General features: G+C 32.8%; 2 protein-coding genes across 2 annotated transcripts; both read left to right on the forward strand.

The window, feature by feature from the left end:
- Positions 1-6,309: 6,309 nt before the first annotated feature.
- On the forward strand, positions 6,310-11,171 carry LOC11427483 (putative E3 ubiquitin-protein ligase UBR7). The gene is made up of 6 exons (XM_003610938.4): positions 6,310-6,464; positions 6,684-6,810; positions 8,242-8,400; positions 8,900-9,160; positions 10,046-10,705; positions 10,896-11,171. The coding sequence occupies exons 2-6, from the start codon at positions 6,727-6,729 to the stop codon at positions 10,983-10,985; spliced, it is 1,254 nt and encodes a 417-aa protein (XP_003610986.1). The 5' UTR covers positions 6,310-6,464; positions 6,684-6,726; the 3' UTR covers positions 10,986-11,171.
- Positions 11,172-17,436: 6,265 nt separating this feature from the next.
- Positions 17,437-17,727, forward strand: LOC11427484 (uncharacterized). Its single transcript, XM_024784120.1, has one exon. The coding sequence runs from the start codon at positions 17,437-17,439 to the stop codon at positions 17,725-17,727; it is 291 nt and encodes a 96-aa protein (XP_024639888.1).
- Positions 17,728-21,719: the final 3,992 nt, after the last annotated feature.

The following is a 21,719-nucleotide window of genomic DNA, read 5'->3' on the forward strand; positions in this document are numbered from 1 at the left end:
TGTCCATGATTGATGAAGTGTTATATGTATATATGATGATTTGATGTTGTTATATTGTGATATAATTGTATATGCATTATTTGAATTATATGTGAAATAATTGAGACGTTGTTGACTTGCAGTTGATATTATTATGTCATGCTGTTTTTGTATACTGTTGTGTTGCTATTGTTATTTAACTAAGCTGCATGAGTCGGTCTAAGTTGATTAAGATGATGAAGTTCCAAATTATTGGATTATATAAGAGGTTGTCGATTTAAGATGTTAAGAGGTCGAGTCCATGCATTAGCATTTCATTGTTGGGGGCTTGATGCCCTGGAGCCTTTGCTCAATTAAGTTGAGGGCTTGATGCCCTGGGAGCCTTTTTACGCTCAAATAAGTTGAGGGCTTGATGCCCTGGGAGCCTATTTATGCTCAAATACGTTGGGGGCTTGATGCCCTGGATTGGTACCACATGCATGATTAGAAGATTAAGTTGCATAGTCAAGTTGTCAAGTTGTCGAGTTGTTAAGTTGTTAAATCATGAAATTGTTTAAAGTTGTGATTCTTTATATGAACTATTAAAGAAGTGAATTATGATATATTATTATCTATGATGAATATTATGATGACTTTAGGTTGTTAAATATAATTGTTGAATTATATGCTTAATATTACTGTTTTGTGAAATCTCACCCCTTCTGCTTGGAAATGTTGCTTTTCGTATGAGTAACTTGCAGGTAACCAAAAATAGTTGATGTCGTGTGAGCTTTCTCTCTCGTGTGTCTTAGGTGCTCTGATACGTAACGGGATGGGAACGTTGTTATTGCTTTTCTATTCCTTACGTATTGTTTTATAAGATTTAAGACTATGTTTTTAGATTGGATTTTTATGAGACATTTAAGAAGAGGCCTTCGTGCCAAAGACTGTTTTAGTTATTGAATAAATTCCGCTGCGAAGTATTAAAGATCTTGTATTTGAATTTTAAAGGATAAATAGTTATTTATTCAGTTTATGATTTTAAGAAAAGAATGTGACATTCCGTTTACGTTGAAAAACTCTGATTATTTATGCGAAATTTTTATGTTGGGAAAACGGGGTGTTACATATATTGGGCAATAGTGATTGAGTGTGGATTCATCAAGATTCTTGGAGAAATCAAGTCCTTGCATGGATTCTCAATTTTCCTTCCACTTTTGTAATGTTCTCATGACAATGATGAACTAAATCTCCTTAGTTGGGATTAGAGGTACTTGATTGAGCTTAGAATGTAATATTTTAATCTTGTAATATATGATTCTAGCAATTTACATGATATTAAAGTTATTCTTGCAATTCATTTTTATCTTTGATTTAATTGTTATTGAAAAGTACTTTTGAATCTAGGTTTAGGATAATTTATCTATCAAAACAATAATTCTAGACATAGGATTGATGTTTTGATAATCACACAAGGTATCGGTACATAAAGCTTTCAGATCGTTGAATAGATTGAGAAATTGTCGATTAAACGATCCGATCGACAATGGGATTGTTTAATAGTTTGGGAAATCAACTATTGAACAATACAATTGATCTCACACAATTATTTGGACACGAATAATCTTGTTGAGCGATACGTGATAATATCGGTAAAACACTAGAATCCATATATGTGATTATTAGGTTATGTTTGACGCTTAATCAAGGAACTCTAATTCCAACGTTTTTACGCCTTATTACTCTCAACTTTCACTTTTACACTTGGTTACTAAAACAAACAAATTATCTTTTAAACTTAGAATGATATTTGGTGTCGAACGGTCCGCGATATCACACTAGTCCCTGAGGAGACGATATAAATACTTACAATTGTTTGATGCAAAAATACTACATCATGTCTACCATAGTACAAGACAATAGTTGTAACTACGCTGGTAATTCTCTATACAAGGAATGGATTTGAAATTGTTCCTTCACAAGACAATAACCAAATCAAGCAACAGATAATTGTTGATTTAATCAAGCTTCAACAACGAATCTTTTTTATGTGCTGGCAATCTACAATGTTCCTCTCACACCTCTATATAAAGGAGTGAAGACTTGAAGATTTCTAAGAGACTCGCACAATTTTTCAAGAGTTAAACCTCTGCTAAAATTGTTTCACGTCAAAGTTCATTTAGAATTTCTTAACAACTTTCATATCTTAGAAATTCTAGAGTCTTAAGAGTCTTATATGATTTGTATTGTGAACACCACTGATTGTATATCAAGTGTTCAACCTCAAACAATTTTATTTGTAATTTTGTTTGAATAGAAGTCTCTTGCAGTTGTGCTTGAGCATATGAAGTCTCTTGATTTTGTTCATGAGCATATGAAACCTCTTGCAGTTGTGCTTGAGTAGTTTGAAGTCTCTTGCTTTTGAGCTTGAGTAATTGTAATCAGATATTGATTTTAGTGAACTCTCCTTTGAAGTGCAAGGAGAAGTGGACTACTTCAGGACTGTAGAAGGAACCACTATGAATTGTTTTGTGTCTTTCTTCTCTCTATCTCTCTCTTTACTTATCCGCTGCATTTAGACTCTGAACATTACATCAAAACCTGAACTCTATCAGCTTCTGATCAATGACTTCAGTTTTAGGAGAAGAAAAAGAAAACACAATTCAACCTCCCTTCTTGTGTTTTTCTCACCTTCAATTAATCTCTACATTAACGCGCAAATGATACCCAATTTTGATATAAAAAATCTGAATGGTCCTATATAATATTTTTTTAAAATAGTTTTGTAAATGATACCCAACTATGATTTTATTTTTTTTCAAATTTTATAGTAGTTACTATTTATTTATTTGATTTTAAATGATTTTTTTAATTTCTTTTGAAGAAACATATGTTTTTTGAAATTATAGAAACATTTTAGAGACAAGTATTTTTTATCTATTTTTTTTTGTAGTATTTTTTATCTATTTGTCAGAGTAATCGACCAATTCTGTCTCTAAATTTTGTGAAATTAGCAATTAGGCTCTAACGTATATGATATTACTGAATCATCCTTGATTTTTCAAAACATGAATCAAGTTAGTCCCACTTATCGGCGGGTTTAAAAAATAACCCAACCCATCACAACCCGCTTTTAATTACAGCTGAATAATCAATATCTTTTTATTTAAAATATAGTGCAACATTATAATTACACTTTAATATTTGTAGCCAAAAAAAAAATTACACTTTAATAGTTTTTTTTTGAAGAAAACATGCTTATAGCATTTCATTGATAATAATAGTTTCAATACAATTGGGTATCTCAAAATAAACAACGGGACTAGCTAGTAACGTGGCTTCTCTTGCAAGAGCATAAGCAATCTCGTTGGCTTGTCGCCTAACAAACTCCACCCGAGAGTTGGAAAATAAAGGAGGGAACAACGAACGACAAGAAGAAATAATGCAGCCAAATTCGGATGTGTCATTCCTGTCGGAGAGAAAAGCATCAGCAGACAATTTAGAATCTGTTTCGAAATCCACACTATCAAACTGCATGTCGCTCAACCATTGGAGAGCAGCGTGCAACCCAAACGCTTCACCTACATCAGTCGAAACAGTACACGGTAATGACACAGCTTTAGCCAAAACAAAGGTACCTGAAGAATCACGGACACAAATACCAATACCAGTGCGGTTGAGGGAGGAAGAGAACACAACATCAATGTTACATTTATATCAACCCGGAAGAGGAGGTCGCCAAGAATGTGTAATTTGGGGCCCCGAAGTGGACTATCCCCCCTCAAAGGGTATTGGCGACTGGTGTTGACTGTTAGATGCTAGGGCCGCTGGATCATTGGCTAACTGCCAATCAACAACCATGCTTCGGGCCCGGTCAACCACCGTAGCGCTCGTTTTTGAAACATTGTCCCAGACGCGAAGATTCCGGTGTTTCCAAATGCTCCATATTACGGTTGTCAGTCGTTGTGAAAGTTCAATCGACAAGGTTTCAAGCAAAGAAAAAATTGCAACTGTAGATGATGAGGAAGTCGAAAGTGCATGTTGAATAGAGCTCCAAAGACCAGTTCTCTGCCAAACCTGGATGGCAAAAGGACAAGAGAAAAAGACATGCGTGAAATCTTCATAATCAGATGCACAACTAGCACAATTAGTGGGACAGGTGACACCTTTGTCTAAAAGTCGAATCCGCGTAGGGAGGCAGCCCCTACAGATACGCCAGATTAAATTCTTAACCTTTGGCGGGACTTTAAGGTTCCAAATACCAGTCCAGTACCCTGGCCACCAAAGATAAGAAGAATCGACAAGTTCAGAAACACAAAGTTTGTAGGCACTACGAACAGAGTAACGTCCGTGACGTTTTGCTTTCCAAATAAGTCTATCAGTGTCAACCTGTGGGATGAGGGGTGTGTGTAAAATCTTGTCAGCGATATCACCGCTAAAAACCTGTCTAATCACCTGTTCATTCCAGCTTTTATCATATAAATTCATTAAACTACTAATGGAGAAATTTTGGACAAAATGAGCCCCAGGAATATCACTACGGATGCATTCTCCATCATGTCACCAAGGTTCATTAAGAATAGAAATAGACGCACCTGAACCTATACTCCACCTTGCGCCACCACGAACGAGAAATCTAGCGCGCATAATACTCCGCCAAACATAGCTCGGGTTGTGACCAATCTGAGCCGTGTGATAGGAACCCGAGGGGAAATAACGTGCTTTAAAGATACGGGTCACAAGAGACTCTGGTTCATTAATAGTTGATATGCTAATTTGTTATTTTTTTAAGGACTCAAATTTGTTATTTAATTGTTGATTAAAGCTAATCCATAAATCCAACACTCTCCTCCCCTAATATTTATCAAAACAAGTATTTTGTTGGAATTAAAAAATACGTACAAGAAACACTTTTTTATAAGCTCAGATTGTGTAATTAAGACAAAACATGTGTTTTGAGAAATGCTAGGGGAATGAAAAACTATCGAACTCATATGTGAAGCAGCATTTGACCGTCATCATGGCCAAGGACAAACACAAAAGAGGATCTTTATCGCAACACACCGCTTATTAAGGTGAGACTAGATTTCACAAACAAATTAACAACTTGATTTTCCTATCTGAAAGCATAACTCTTAATCCACCAAATATTTCCAATCTTCTTGAATATATATACTTGAACTGCAAAAATACATGAAAATGAACAACACCAAGAATTTCAACTTCATTTGCAATACTTTTTGATATTTGGGATTCAGGTCACCAATATACTTCATATGCAAAGTGATGAAGAAATAGAATGCACAACTTATTTTTATCATCTATAAATTTACTTGACGTGTTTAATTTGGAGGGAATGTCTTAATTTGACGTTATACTAGTGTGATACCCGTGCGTACGCACGGGTTAATGTATCTATTATTGAATAATGTAATTTAAATAAAACAAAATAAATAATGACACCAAAATTCAAGTTTATATAATGATTAAAACAACAAAGTAGATAAACATACAATATGCAATAGATATTAAACAAATGACAAACAACTCATGATTACAAATTACATTACACTAAAAAAATGATATCGACATAAAGATTTAAAGGTTACTAACCAGCATTAAAAATTAGTATAACACTCGTACTCAATTTCTTCTTTATGACAATACTATCAACCATATTAATGATCTGTGAATTTTTCCCAAAGGATTTTATGAACAAAATTCATGTTAACACATTTATCATGGATAAGATGAAAATCGTCTTTTCACCAACAAAGCCTTGTGTTCGTTCAAAATAACAATAAACATAATACGGATCATACACCATAAAACGGATTAAATAGTTTTTAATTATACAAATCACAAGTTTTTAAGTTTAGTCGATATAAAATTTTAATGGTAATTTTAATCCTTCACAAAATTAGAGCTTTTATTGTTGCAAAATAATTGATACCCAAGTGCAGCCGTAAAATGTTAAAAAATCGAACAAAACATCTCATATTTAGCCTCTTGTAAAAAAAAAATCTCATATTTAACCTTTAAAAAAAAAAAAAAGAAGTACAATGAAAAAAAATTAACTCAATAAAATATTTTTGAAAATCTTTTATGTGATTCAAATAGATTTTAATGTGGGACACCCTATAAAAATTTTGAGTTGAATTTTATATTCAACTTTAAATCTAAATCATTCATTTTATAAAAAATTTAATAAACTATTACATGGAATTTTCTTATAAGCTTATTTTTTAATGGTATATAAGGATTTTTGATACTTTTGCAAACTGCGAATATTCATTCGTATGATTAATAATCTTACAATAAATACTTATATGGCGGGAAAATGTCCGTATGGTCCTTACTCCACCTCACCCCCTATAAAGCCTTAACCACACCCTCTCAATTCACAAAACGCAGTGTTTTGTTTTCTGCACTATTTTTTATTCCAAACCCTCTCTTCCGTTACTGCTAGACTGATTCGAAGCTCCATGATTAAGCCATTCTCTCAGGTAACGCATCTCTCTCTCTCTCTCAACAATTTCCCCAACGTTGATTTTTCCTTTCTCTATTTATTTTCAATTTCATCAATATTTTCGTCGAATCTAGGGTTTCTCATTTCACACAACCTTCGTAAGATCCTTTGCAAAACGAGTTAATTTTTTATTCATTTGCATGTGTTTTTGTCTTCACTTCGTTAATATCTTTCAATGCGTTGTGTTGTATTTTAGGAACGGATCGTGAAACTTTGAAATCGGAATTTCATAAGGAGAAATGGATACTACGTTTGATGATGAAGAAGGTGGACCATCCGTTACGCTCGGCGAGTACCTTGAAGAAGTTGAGGAACGGGAGCTGGTATTATTGATTTGATTTTGACATTGTTATCACATAGAACTGTATCATTACTTGTGTTCCTTTATTAGTCTATAATCTGAACCTCGTAGATTCCGTAAATTGGATATCTGCGTTTCAATTGATCAGTTGTGAGTTTGCTTAACAATATTTACTATTTGGGGTTGGGAGTTGGCTTTGCGTGATATGACCCGTTTCGGTCTAGAACACAGTCCTAGGGTTTTTCCCTTGTCAGGTGAGTGTATGTAGAAAATTTGATCATTGTCCTAGAAGCTAAGTTTCCCTTTTATATCGTTCTCTGGGTTGCTTGAGTTTCTGGGCCCTCCAACCATTGCCAGGCCCAAATCCATACGAGGCGCATGTCCCTGAGAATACTCCTTTGAGCTGGCGATGATTGGGTAAGCTACGGGTAAGTACCATGTGTTGGGTGAGGGTGTTGTGCACTGGTCTGGTTTGTTGGGTCCCCCTGGTCTAGGTTCGGCCATTTCACCAAGGGATCTTTACCCTAGTCGGCCTGCTTGACCTCATTCTGAGAGACTCCCATCCCTGGGCCTGGCTCCCTGGGCCTGGCTTCCATAGCCAGAGTACTGATGCTGAGGTACCATACACCACCTAACTCATTTAAATCGATACAAAAACAACAATTTGACGTGGTCCTAGATTGGTTTCATACCTTCCGTGTAAAATTTTGAAAATTTGGGAGTTCAGCTTTTTAATTTGAAGAAAACATGGAAAATCCAGTATGAAGCTTATATATTTGAGAAAACACAATAAGCCACTCTGATATGCGTGTGTTTCATATTAACTGCCAAATTACTTGCAAAAATGTAAATCCCGCAAGTGCATTTCGAATATATTTTGTGCTGAATTTTTGCTTGTCATTTGTGCTGATAACCCATTAATTTAGAGAAAAAATAAATTGAACAGAAAACTGATGTTAAAGATGAAGAAAGAATAGGTGCATTTGATATTATATTAGATTATTTAACCATTTTTATTGCTGTTATGGACTACAAATGTTGTTAGACATTTTATTACATTACTGTAAAATGGTGGGTTGTTTTCCTTTATCTTCTCAATTGCAACAAAAGCAGTTCTTTATAATCATCTGAAATGTCATTTATTCATTTTCTTTTGCCTGTATAGTCTTCAATTATTACATTAAATTGTGCTTGTGAAGTTTACTACAATCTGCTATATGATTCACATTTAAATTGAACGTATCCCCTTCGTCATCTGCACTTTGCTTTATTGAAAAGAGTCTGCATGTCGAGATCTTAGCTTTATAAGGAACAATTGTAATCTGGCATAAGCTGCATTACTTAGTTGGTTAATATTGCCATTATGTTTTTTTCTATTTCACTCGGATTGTTGTGAGTTGAGAATGTTTACACTTCAATGATTTCCTTTTTCCTTTTTTTATTCAATTTGCAGGAAGCTGATTTAGTTTTGGGGGGCGATGAAGGCAGGGAGTGTACCTACAACAAAGGGTACATGAAAAGGCAGGCAATTTTCTCTTGCATCACGTGCACCCCGGATGGGAATGCTGGAGTTTGCACTGCTTGCTCGTTGTCTTGCCATGATGGTCATCAGGTAGTTCTTTTCCTTTGACTCTAGAACTTTGGGATTGAATTACCGGTGTATCAGTGTTTTCTTTTTTACTGTGAATGTGAGAGTAAAACACATAGCCCCAGTTAAATCATATATTTTATTTGTGAGGACAGAGTCAGTAGTGGAGTGGCTGTTCTGAAAAGAATTTAGGTTATTTCTTTATAAAAAGCGGTGTTAGATTTTGATGTCACTTTTTAACTATTAACTGGTCTTTTAACTTTCTATAGTGTATCTTGGGTCTTTTCCTATTGTATTCCGTTGTAGATTTGCCTTGCACTCAATATATGACATGCAATCTGTGTCTGGTCCCTGATTTTATTCGACATATTATAGTGATAGGACTGATTGACTTTGTCTGGAATAGCTTGAGTAGTTTGCCTAAATATTATTACCTGATTATAAATCCAGTTTGATTTTGATGGCTTATTCAAATTCGATTCTAATAACCTTAGATATATCATTATATTGCTATGTTGTGCAGATTGTGGAACTATGGACAAAAAGAAACTTCAGATGTGACTGTGGGAATTCAAAGTTTGGTGAATTCTACTGCAAGATTTTCCCAAGTAAAGATATTGAGAATGTTGAGAATTCGTACAATCACAACTTTAAAGGTTTGTATTGCACCTGTGCGCGCCCTTATCCAGATCCAGATGCTGAAGAACAAATAGAGATGATACAGTGTTGTTTGTGTGAGGACTGGTTTCATGAAGAGCATCTTGGTCTCGAGTCTTCTGATGAGGTTGGTATTATTTTTTAATAGTGTCCAGTCTTCTCTAATCTATTTTATATCTTGCATTAATATTTTAGTCTTGAGTGAGTTTATATACATTTCCGAAAATAAAAAACATTGCATTTTTTTGAGTTGCCAGATTGTGTTTAATATACTGTCATTTCATGTTGACTACAATCAGCAAATCTCTGAAAGTTACTAAGGCTATGTTTGGGAGTTTGGAGGGTAAGGGAGGGGAGGGTTGAGATTAGAGGAAAAAATAGAGAAATCTTTCAAAATTGATTTTGTAGAGAATGATAAATTAGTACTTATCATTAAAGTATTTTTAATTTTGAAAGTATTATAACAACATAGATCAGATTAGATTTGGAAAATTTACCCAACCCCGCAAAACCCTCCAAACTCCTCCTCATATACAATTTTTTAGTTCCCCAAATTAGGGGGATTTTGTACCATGAAGAAAACTGAACCCCCTAAAGCCTTTCCCTCCCAAAGATCTATTTTCTTTCCACTTCCTTTTTTTACAAGCCCTCCCCTCCCCTCAAAACTCCCAAACATTTGTTTTAAAACTAGTTTAACTAATTAATTTGGTGCCATTGGTACAAAACGGTTTTGACCTTTTATTGTGGTCTTGCCCCATGATCTTCAATTGTCATTTCTCCCTTCGAAAAGAGTTCTCCAAAAATGATGGTTGTTTGTTTCATGCCTTTTGTTTTTAACTTTTCCAATCATGTATCTGTAATAGATAACAATCCCTAGCAAAGCTTGATAACAATATACTCAATTTGCATTTCTGGTATGATGGTCTGAGAATATTATATTTTCCAGCTGTTACATATTTATCACTCCTTATTTTTGCCATTGTGATTTTCTATCATTCTTGCTATACTTCAGATTCCCAGAGATGAAGAAGGTGAGCCACTTTACGAGGATTTCATGTGTAAGGCATGCTCTGAAGTATGTTTCTTTCTGAAATTATACCCCGAGGTAATATTGGTGGCTGGCAAGCAGCCAAATGCTACTGCTCAAGTTAGCAAGGACAAAGGTATTTTGGAAGACACGCCTTCAACTTGTGGGTTTGAAAAGCCACTGGGTGATACTTCATATAATTCTCCTAAAATTGATGTGGCACAAGCTTCTGTTGGTTCTGAATCTATATCTAATAGGGCGGGTCTTCCTCCTGGTGGAAGTTGTAATAGCAGTACATGCACTGAAGGTGCCAGTTTGCATGTTAATTGTCTCCTTGGTGTGAACATTGTTGCTGCTTCCCCAGTTATACATGGTAAAGCAATGTTCCTTTCCAAAAATTGGAGAGATGCTCTATGCAAATGCAAGAATTGTTTGGAATATTATCATCAGAAGCGGATTGCTTTTCTACTTGACAAGGAGGACTCAATTGTGGAGTATGAGAAAATGGCAAAGCAAAAAAGAGAAGAAAAGTTACAGCAACAGGAGGGTGCTGAGTTAAGTCTTTTTAATAAACTTGGACATGTAGAGAAAGTCGAGATCTTGAAGGGCATTGAAGATATGAAGGACGGGCTTCGCACTTTCCTGGTATGTTCTCTTTATTGCATTAATTTATTGAATTGTATGTATGTATTTCTTCACTACTTTTGAGTTTTGTCACTGCTAGATCTTTAGTGAAGTCAGTTATAAGAAAAAAACAGATGGATAGATACATTCTTCATCGCTTTGTTTAATCACTCTAATTGGTTGTTTGATTATATGTTATGTTTCACGACAGGAGTCGGCCGACTCGTCCAAGCCAATTTCTGCTGCTGATATCCATCAGTTTTTTGATGACATTAAGAATAAGCGGCGCCGTGTAGGGTGAGTTTCTGCTGTCTTGGTGGTTTCAAGGCGCGGTGTGGTCCTAACTTGCAAACTGTCGAGTTTATTTGTCATATCTGGCATTCACAAGTTATGATATTTATATCACAGTGCCCTACTTGTATGAACTTTTTTACTTGGCTCCTTTAAGTTAACTTGGTTTCGACAGACACCCTTGATGACTTCTCAATATTGCGTATTCTTAATGCTGTCTTCCAAAAATTGACATAGATCAAATTTATAAAAATGTCAAAGACGATTCAAAAAATTAACTGGCACTTTTTAACGAGACAATTGATTGACACAAACATATACCGTTTTCAAATTATAGGATAAACGTTGATTATAAATTAGGTATTTGTTTATACTTCGTTTGATATATTTAAAAGAGGAATGCTAGGGTCACACCCTCTAACACACACCAATAAAAATTAACCACCTCAACCTTCCTTTACCTATTCACCGGGTTAACCAGCTTCTAAAAATTCTCTGTCAGAAACAAACAAAAAAAGTTGTTGAACGATTCAGTTCTTTCACACAGAAAAGTTGCTTAACAATTATTATTAAGCTTAATACATTTTCCGGTCCCTTAATTTCTTTTAATTTTTCAGTTTATTCCCTTAACTAAAAAACGTCTCAAACTGGTCCCTTATGTATTCTGCCGTTATCTATTTTCGTCTTCGCAGTTCCTTTGCGTTATAATCGTTTGATTGCAGGTCCATAATATACTAGAGTGAATCATCCCTATCTAAATTGTTTTCCTTTCCTTCTTCTACTTCCCTATTCTTCCTCTTATCTTCTCCTTCCCTTCCTCCCTCATCATCTTCATCATCATATCATCTTCAGCTCTAAACCCAGAAATCCTAAAACATAAACTTATCAAAATCCATAAATTAGTAATTACAAAACACACATAAAAGCTTTCCCTTTCATACCCGCTGCAATTTCCAGTGAAAGTCATGAGCAACAACCAACACAGAACCAACAACGAACAATCGAAATCCATACAAGTTCAGATCTAAGATTCAAAATGTTCCCTTTCAAAATCGAAATCCATAAAAGCTTCACATATTTCTTTCCAGTATATCACGCAAAGAAAGATCCTGTTGTCACAGGCTTCACATACTCGTAGCTTCATATATTATAGATAGAACCTTAGTTCATGAAATCTTTGATCTATCTTACCTTTTTTTTTCTAATAAAACTTAACTAATATTTTTACTTCCATCATTATTAGAACCGAGGAAATTGATTGTTGAACCTTGTGGTGTTACTTTTGGAGTGGTAGATTCTGTGATATCCATGTTCTACTTTGGCATCCACTTCTCAAATTTGGTCCAAATTTCTTCTCACGATTTTCAAATGTAAAACTAGAGGTATGAAAACACACAACCCTGAATGATGGAGGTGATGAATCCTCTTTTGAGTTGGATTCTTCATCTTTTGTGTTCATGATTGGTTCAACGTTTGGATTCAACTTAGGAGAAGTTTGGGTTGTTGTTGATGATTTGGATTTTGCAGATTATGAATTAACTATTTTTTTTTTGAACTATTATAAATTAACTCTTTGGATTGATGGAAATTGTTTATGTTTTTTTTTTCTTCCGGATTTCTTTGAATGTTGGATCAATATATGATGATAGTGATGAATAAGAATAGGGAGGAAGATGAATAAAAGTAATAATTAGTTGTTAATTAAATTGAAAAGAAAAAAAATAAGCAATTGAAAAGAAAAGTTGGATTTTGAATTTTAATGATGAAGATGAATAAAGATGAGAGTTTTATTTGGGGAAGAAGAAGATGGAGGAAAAAATTAGGTGTTTGTGGTTCATTATAAACTACAATAGATCTCTCATTGATCCAATGGTCTCCATTTAAAAAAAAAAATCAAACGGTTAATAATAAAAGATTTAATAAGGTCTATGGTGGACCATCTATAAAGTTGGTTCACCTTAGACATTTAAGGTTAAAAACTAACAGAGAGACCAAAATAATAAACGGCAGAAGATTTATGGGACCAAATTGAAACACTTAATATCATTTCCTTCCGATTTTCTCATGGCTCCTGATTTGTATCGCATATGCTCGTGTACCTATCGTAAGTTCATCGTCTCTCAAGGTTCAATATTCCCAATCCAATCTATGTTAACCGCCAACGGTAAAACGAAACACCATTCCATCAAAGTTGGATTTCTCATTGTCGTTGAAAGTTTCGGTGGCTATTGATGTCTTGGTCGCGTTCTTCTGTGACTGTCAATGAGTTGGATTTTATATTTGATTTGGGTTCCTTTTCTGTCCAGGATTTTCCAGATCTAGATTTTATACGATATTTTAACTTTAAAGATTTTACTGGAAAGAAAGGTTTGATTATCTGTGTAGCAACTTTTTTTGACAGATAAGAAACATGAACATTCTTCGTGAGGTTTAGGTGTTGAGAATTGAAAAGTTAAAATAAATAAAAATAATAAAATATAAAATAAATGGTTACAAAGTGGAACCGGTATCAATTAAAAAAAGTGGAGGAGGTGGGTCGGTTTTATTGGTGTGTGTTAAAAGAGTGTGTTAGAGGGTGTGATCATAGCATTTCTCTATTTAAAATAAGGGATTTGTTTATACTTTTATTAATTTTGCTTTGGATTTTTATGAGACTACTTTGAAGAAGTTTGGTAAATTTTGAAAATTCTAATCTAAATGGATAAAAATAAGTATTTGGAATATTAGAAGATTTTTTTGGGTTCTGAAAAGAAAACGTGCATATCACAAAATAAATACATATGCATATATAACCAAGATTATTATGATCTATTTAACTCAAAATTAGTTCGAATCTTGCTTAGATAATTAACTTGTTGAATTATTTGATATATTAAAAATGAAGTGAATATCAAACTAAAATTTGAGTTTGGGAGTATTGATTTTGGTTACCGATGAAAATAATGTTTGGTTAAATTTTTTTATTTATCTCCGAAGTCCCAACCAGCCTCAAAGTTACTCATTTCCCATAATTAGAGTTGATGATTTAAAATTAGACTGAAGATACATCAATGAGACCTCTAGATATGGTTAAATTGGTTCAATCAGTTAAACTATTATTTCTTTTGGATTACTATTCTTGAACTCGAAGTTGAACTTCAAAGTGAACTAATTCTTACAACGTGATCTTGAGCTAAACCCAACTATACGTATCTTATACTCAACTTTACTCTAAAAATTGGAATGATGTCTTCTGTAATCAAAATATCGATAAAAATGAAAAACAGTGTTTGTCAAAGTTTTGATGTCCAAAAATGATTTATATTATTTTAACGTGGGGTAACATTTAACAAATCTATGATTACGATCTGTCTATTGACTATGTATTCTCGGACTGTTCCCAAACCCAACACAAAGGTTAAAAATGTCAACGAACATTTTAAACTTAAGGTAGAGACTCAGACAAGGACAAGAGTAGTAGGTTTGGTGGATTGAATTCGCGTCAGGGATAGATTTTGAGCATGTGTATCAACAGTTCATTAAACCTGTTAAATAATAAACAAGTCATGTCCTACATAAACTACAAACCTGTCTGTCATCTATCATTAATTCATTATTTAGAGGTTTAAAAATGCTAAGCATATAGTTTTTTATTTTATTTTTTATTATTTTTTTACTTGACGTTTTTCAAAATTTCATCATGCAAATACAAAATAAATATACTCCTTGATGTTTTTGTCATCTGCCACGTTGTGTTTTGGATTATAATTTGATTTCTCTTTGTTCAGCTTCGTCTGATGTCACAGTGACTTCTGTTTGATGTAAGCAGGCTATGTGCATGAACGATATGAATACTCATTTATAAGATACAGATACATCGATACATATATATATATATATATATATATATATACTGTGAATTATGTGCGATTATGTTATATGTTATTGCCCATGAGTTTTAGCTTATAAAGAACTATGCCAAGTTGCCAACAAATCCTGTGTTTATCTGGTGGATTTGAAGCCTAGAATCACAATATGTTATTTTTGAATTAGATTATAAAACTGTGGTTAGTAAGATTAATATTCATCATGGTTTATTAAATATAATGAGAAAATTGTTGTTGACATATTTTGTTTGGCTGAGAAACACTATTAATTTACTCAAATATTCTTTTGCAGTTAATTGCCGAATTTTGAAGAAATCGGCTGCATTAACTGTCGAGGAAAACTTCGGCAGTTAACTACCGAAGAATTTCAAACCTAAAATTAAATAAGAAAATACACCTAAATTTTCCCTTAATAATTTAATTCTTTAATACATAATCCTTTTTATAACGTTGTTGATTTCATTCATATAATTTTGTTGCCATAAATGAAGAAATATGAGATCTTAGAATTACATATTCGATCACATTTCTTACTAGTAATAAAAAAGAGGTTTTATTTGTACAAAAAGAAAAAGAGGTTTTATTAATAGAATAATTACAAATATAATTATTTGAAAGAGAGATGAATAATATCTAAAATATTATAAAGTAATAATAAGTTAGTCAAACCTATGAATAATGACAAACATCAATGAAATTAATTTACAAATATAATTATTCTATCATTTATAATGTTTTTTGTTGTTATATTTTTTTTATTGAATCACCATTTTAGGTCCATTAATTACCGATGGCAAACATTTTTCTTTGTTGTTGCGTTTTTCATGTTAATTAAAGTAATAATATCTGAAATATTAGTATAAAGTAATAATAGGTTAGTCAAACCTATGAATAAATAAAATTAATTACTAATAATTACAAATATAATTATTCTATCGTTTGTAACGTTTTTGTTGTTGCATTTTTTTTTATTGAATCATCATTTTAGGTTCATTAACTACCGATTACAGATATTATTCATCTCTCATATTTTTTCATTTATGACAACAAAATCATATGAATGAAATCATAAAAATAATTATGTTTAATTTCTTAAAAGGATTAAAGAATTAAATTTAATCAAAGAATTTTTAGGTGTATTTCCTTATTCAATTTCAGATTTAAAACTGCCAAAATTTTCCTCGGCAGTTAACTGCAGCCGGTTCTTTAAAATTTCGATAGTTAACTGTCGAAGGATATTTGAATAATTTACTTGTATTTTTCAAACCTTAGCAAATATGTATACAACAATTTTCATATAATGAGGGCATAGCTAAAAGCTGTACGAAAACGAAAGACGCAGGTAAAAATATAGGCTAGCTACTGAAATTGTACACATTGTTATACGCGTGACCATACTATACCACTCTTCATGCAAATATAATAAGGAGATTGTGATATGTGAATCTTCATATATTATATGTTGCGTACTCTCTAGATTTTGATTAAAATAAACTTTTTACTTTTTCAAAACTCCAGAGTGTAAAAACAGTAAGTTAATTATAATATCAAACTATTATTACATGTTTTTTTAGGGGATCAAACTATTTTTTTTAAGGACTATTATTATTATTGTTATTATTTGGTTACAATATCAAAGTATTTTCCCTAAAAAAAAAAGAATCAAAATATTTCTTATGATGATCAAACAAACATATAATTTTTGTTGACAAAAAAACAAACATTATTTCTTTCATTCCAAAAGGACCCAAACACAAGAGAACCATAGATGCATTGCTTATCGATTATCCTCCTAAAAAACCAAATCAAACATTTAATTGTTACTACTATCAAATAAAAAACATTACGCTTACTTTGTTAAACTCTTCATAATACTTTAACAGTTTAACAAAAAAACTCTTCATAATACTAATGGTGATTTGGTTATATATTAAACATGATTAAACTTACTTTTATTTTCGATATGTATAATTTTATAAACATAATATGAATTTAAAAGCTATTCTAATTTCAGCTGTGTAGTACTACAAACGAATTTAATTTTTTTTCATCAATTAAACTTAATGATACCTATACTCTCTATGTGACCTGTGTAATTAATTAATGTTGAAATTTAAACCTTCCGACAAGTTCAAGATGAGACAAAGGATGAGTTAAATGTCTTTATCACCGGCAACTCAATTGCTTGCAACTCCAATTATTGTCATTGTTTATTAAATTTTTCAATCAGTCCTACGCTTTTAATAAAATAAAATAAAATGAAACGAAACAAGGACGAATGGTACAGTAAGAGAGACGGTGCCAATAATCCATTGTTTATGTTTAATTGATAGGTGTATACACAAATAAATCAATATGCGTCATTCATTAAGCTAAAAAAAGTTAGAAAATTTAATATATTTTCTAGGTCCAAGATACAGGTATTCCCGTGAGTCCTTCGTTCAGAATCTATGAGCCCACATGCATTTTTTTCTCTAAAGTTATTATTAGTTAAATAGTAGCCTATAGTATTGAACTTTATGAATATAAATAAATACTCCCTCTCTCTATTCATATCCTTCCACATTAGGATTAAGGGTCACGCACACAGTAATCATGGGAAATTGCATGGAGACATACACAATGAGGCCAGTGGAGATGGAGCAACAACAAAAAGAAGAAACAAAATCATCAATTAATGATACTAAAGGGAAAAATAGTGTTAGTATGAAAGTTGTACTAACAAAAGAGGAGCTTAAATGGTTAATATTTCAACTCAACAAGAAAGGAGGAATGAAAGTGGAACAAGTTCTTGAAGAGATAGAGAAACGTAGACAAAAAGTTGAGGGATGGAAACCTTCATTAGAGAGCATTTTAGAAGCCCCTGAAATGCTTGAGATCAATTGATTTTCACACCCCCTTCAATTTTTCTTCTCCTTTTTTTTGTCTCTAATATATAGAGCCTTTTTGTCATGAGTGGTTAGATTAGATCACCCACTTTTGTAAATCTTAATTAGGATGAAGAAATTGTTTAAGTTCGATCGAGGATATATACATGTGTTGTTTTCTGCTTTTTGACATAGAAATTCAGTATTTTTTTTTTGGTTAAATATGTTTTTGGTCCCTATAAATATGTTAACTTTTCTTTTTAGTCCCTTTAAAATTTTCCTTCAACTTTTAGTCCCTATAAAATTTTCAATCTTCACTTTTGGTTTCTCTTTTAAAGTAAACTCATATGTAGAATTCATATTTTTTAATAAAATTTTCCAGATAAATTCAAAATATTATAAGAATCACTCCAAAAAAAATTTAGAATTTTTTAACAAAACATGAATTTAATATGAATTTTTATATTTTTTACGGTTAAAAATTCATATTTAATTTGTGTTTTGTTAAAAAATTATAATTTTTTTTAGGAAATTCTTTTAGAATATTTTACACATTTCTGCACAATTTAATTAAAAAATACAAAAATTAAATTTAAAATAGGGACCAAAAGTAGTGATTGAAAGTTTTATAGGGATTAAAAGTTGAAGAAAAATTTTAGAGGGACTAAAACGAAAAGTTGACATATTTATAGGGATCAAAAACATATTTATCCCTTTCTTTTTCACATGTTATATCATACGTTTTATTTTCCAGCATCTAGCTCTTACATTTATCCCAGAATAATTGAATTTTTCATCTATTATACATTTTATTAAGTAAAGCTAGTGAGTGGTGTCATTGTATGGCTCATCACGAGGGCATGTACAAAAGAAATTGATTTTTTTTTTTCCTTTTGAATTCTTGGTATACGTATTTTCTTTGTGTGATTTTAAATACTGAGAATCCAAGGTCTGATCTTAATACTCAACAATGTCACCAATGACCTCTCACGACAATATAAATACTAATTTGACAAATATTACAATATTAAAAAAAAATAACAAAATGAAAAAGCAGAAAAAAATAGTTTGGAGAACCGCCAACAGCTATAGCCAGGGTCCCAATACTATTTTTATTTTATAACAACCATACTTTTAAAAAGAAAGTGATGTTATGCATCAATTTTTAGTTCATCGTATTATTGTTACACACACATGAGAAATCAAGTTACTTTGTCTAATAAATCGATATAAACATTGAATTTTTAGCAATTCAACCGTTTATTATTATCATATTATGATGAAACACAAAGTTTTAAACAAATTTAAAATTCGTAGCTATGTAATCCGATGCATGGTTTTGAAGATGTTATGCATTAGGAATACTAAAAGGCTCAAAGATGGATTGGTACAATGAGGTATGAAAAAGAAAATTGGTATTGGTATATAATGTGTGCTGTGGAAATTTACATCTTAAGCAAGGCTTCCCAAGATTTTATTAGTTGTTGGAGCACAAGAACGGGTTGGTTTCCGATTTTGGGGAGTGGGGCAGATGGTAAGTGGTTGTGGCGGAGTAAATGGAGGCTGCCATTCTTTGTTTGGGAGGAAGAGTTTTGCAAGAAGCTGGTGGAGTTGGTCTCTTCGTTTGGTAAAATCAATCTACATTCATCTTTGTAGGAACTTCTTCTCTCCTTCTTTGGTGGGGGGGGTAGGGAGCTCTTGGCTCAATTGCGGGAAGCCATGCCCCATCAAAGGTAGTAATTGAAATAATTGTTGGATTCCTTACCAACAAGATTGATTGAACTTGGCGAGGCGAGGGGTCTTTCGAAAGGATGGGCTAGAAAATTGTATTTGGTGTGTGGATATACATAAGGTGAAAGAGTTTTATTTGCAAAGTGTTCATTTGTGAGTAATATTTGGTATGCGTTATTCAAGTGGTGTAGGAACCTATATACCTCCAATTCAGTACATCTATGGTTCAGAAGGGGAAAGGGTGTTGTTGGTATGACATACAAAGTTTTGACTCGTATGGAAGGTAAGAAATGATTAGATTTTTTAATTCAATGGTATAAAAAGTGGAAGAGGTGACACAAACGTTTTTTTTTTTTTTTTTTGTTGAAGAAGGCGATTCACAGGAATGGTTTTTGAGTAGTAACACTACCCCGTGCATTTTTTACGAATGGCTCCGATTTTCAATAGATTGTTATGATTAGGTAACTTGATTGTATTTTAGGGTTTTGTCTGTATGGGATGGGATGGGAGCCTTTTGGACAAAGGTACTACTTGTATTGGTCAAGTATCACTTTTATTTCTCCTTTTCTAATAAAATCTATCTTGCTATTAAAACACTAAAGTATAGGAAGTTTGAGTTGAAAAGATTTTGAATCATTGGTGACCGCTATCGAAACCAAGGTGTTCCTCACTCATACTGGAGTGTGAGAGTTAACTTAAAATCAGGTTTCTGCAGAATCGTGGCACGATGGCAAGGCAACGTGGCACGATGGAGGTTTCAGTTTTTTAGGCAAGGCACTGGAAAAATCGTGGCACGATGGTGCACTGGCAGCGAAAAACAGAAACATATTTTTGAGTGCAGATTTGTTCCAAATTTTAAGCGATGCTTTTACTATAAATACAGGCCTTGTATCAGAGCAAACTTGGAGATAGAGGGGGCTGAAACAAGGGTTTAGAAAGGCAACAACAAAACTAGGGTTTGTATAGAGTTTGTCTCTTCGGAACAAACACTAGGGTTTGTGGGTTGATTCACCTTGGGAAACACTATTATGATTGAGTCTCTTGGTTACGGGAAGAGGCTGGGACTTTGGGTAGAATTAGGCGGGAGACTTATTCTTGTAACCCATTGATTTCTCTTTGTAACGTTACTTATCATATAGTGGATCGGAGGGCTGCTCTCTCCCCCAGACTAGGTCAATTTGGACCGAACTGGGTCAACAAATTCTTTTGTGTTCTTCTCGCCGTTGTTTTCTACTTTTGGCTTGTATTTAATTGTTTCATACACTTTGTTTTGGTTGCTTGATTATCCCTTGCTCCACACATCAAGTTGTTATTGGTGTGACTTTTTTGATCGAATTCACAACATGGAGAAACATTGATCAGCTTAAGGCAGAGACAAGGTAAGGTAAACAAACAGCCCATTTGTACTGAGTCAAACTCTACTTAAACATGTCCTTATCTTCATTTGTACTAGTACTAGTACGTATAATAACTATCACAAATGATAGTGATTTTACTAAAACAGAAAGTTCTAATGATCTTGATGAGACTAAAAAATATAAGCATTTGTGGGTTGAATGCGAAAATTGTTATGGATTAAATTATAAAAATATTGAAATAAAAAATGAGTATTTGTTACCATCAAAAAAAAAAAAAAAAGAGTATTTGTTCCCTAAAATAAAATGAATATTTGTGATCACCGTAGATATCATTTGAAAATGAGCGGTTCAAATTGAATTGAACTTATGATTGATCGAGGTATTTAGAATCCTATCTCGTTATATTGGATTTGCTTTCTATAAAAAAATGTTACTAAAAGAAATTAATATTTACCGATATTTATGAAATATTAGAAGTCCCCAAAAGGTGATATGTCTCATATTAGAAGTCTAGAAGGTTCTAAACCCCAAAAGGTTCGATCTTAATGTGATATGTCTATGAAACTCAATATCATGTAATACTTGACCTATATGTCATATGTTTAGTTTGTACTTTTGCTTTCTCATATATATGGCACCGACACGCCTCATTGAAGATATGCCCTGATGTTCAACATATGTCGTGTGCGACACCGACACTCATTTTCTTAAAATTTTATCCATATCGACATGTCCATGTCAGTGTCGTGTCTGGTGTTCGTGCTTCATAGTTGATATATATCTTCTTACCTTGCCATTAAAAAAAAAGCCTTGCGAACCTCTGATAAAAACTTTCTACCACATAACTGAAAATTATCTATGTATAAAACGCTCAAGAAGGGAAGCCTTCCCTAAAAAATAACAGGCTTTTGTCAAACCAAAT

Source organism: Medicago truncatula, chromosome 5, assembly GCF_003473485.1.
Source record: "Medicago truncatula cultivar Jemalong A17 chromosome 5, MtrunA17r5.0-ANR, whole genome shotgun sequence".
Taxonomy (NCBI): domain Eukaryota; kingdom Viridiplantae; phylum Streptophyta; class Magnoliopsida; order Fabales; family Fabaceae; genus Medicago; species Medicago truncatula.

Coding starts and splice junctions, on each gene's coding strand:
- LOC11427483 (XM_003610938.4), top strand. CDS start 6,727: ATGGATACTACGTTTGATGATGAAGAAGGTGGACCATCCGTTACGCTC. Junction 6,811..8,241: donor AAGTTGAGGAACGGGAGCTG/GTATTATTGATT, acceptor TTCAATTTGCAG/GAAGCTGATTTAGTTTTGGG. Junction 10,706..10,895: donor ACGGGCTTCGCACTTTCCTG/GTATGTTCTCTT, acceptor GTTTCACGACAG/GAGTCGGCCGACTCGTCCAA.
- LOC11427484 (XM_024784120.1), top strand. CDS start 17,437: ATGGGAAATTGCATGGAGACATACACAATGAGGCCAGTGGAGATGGAG.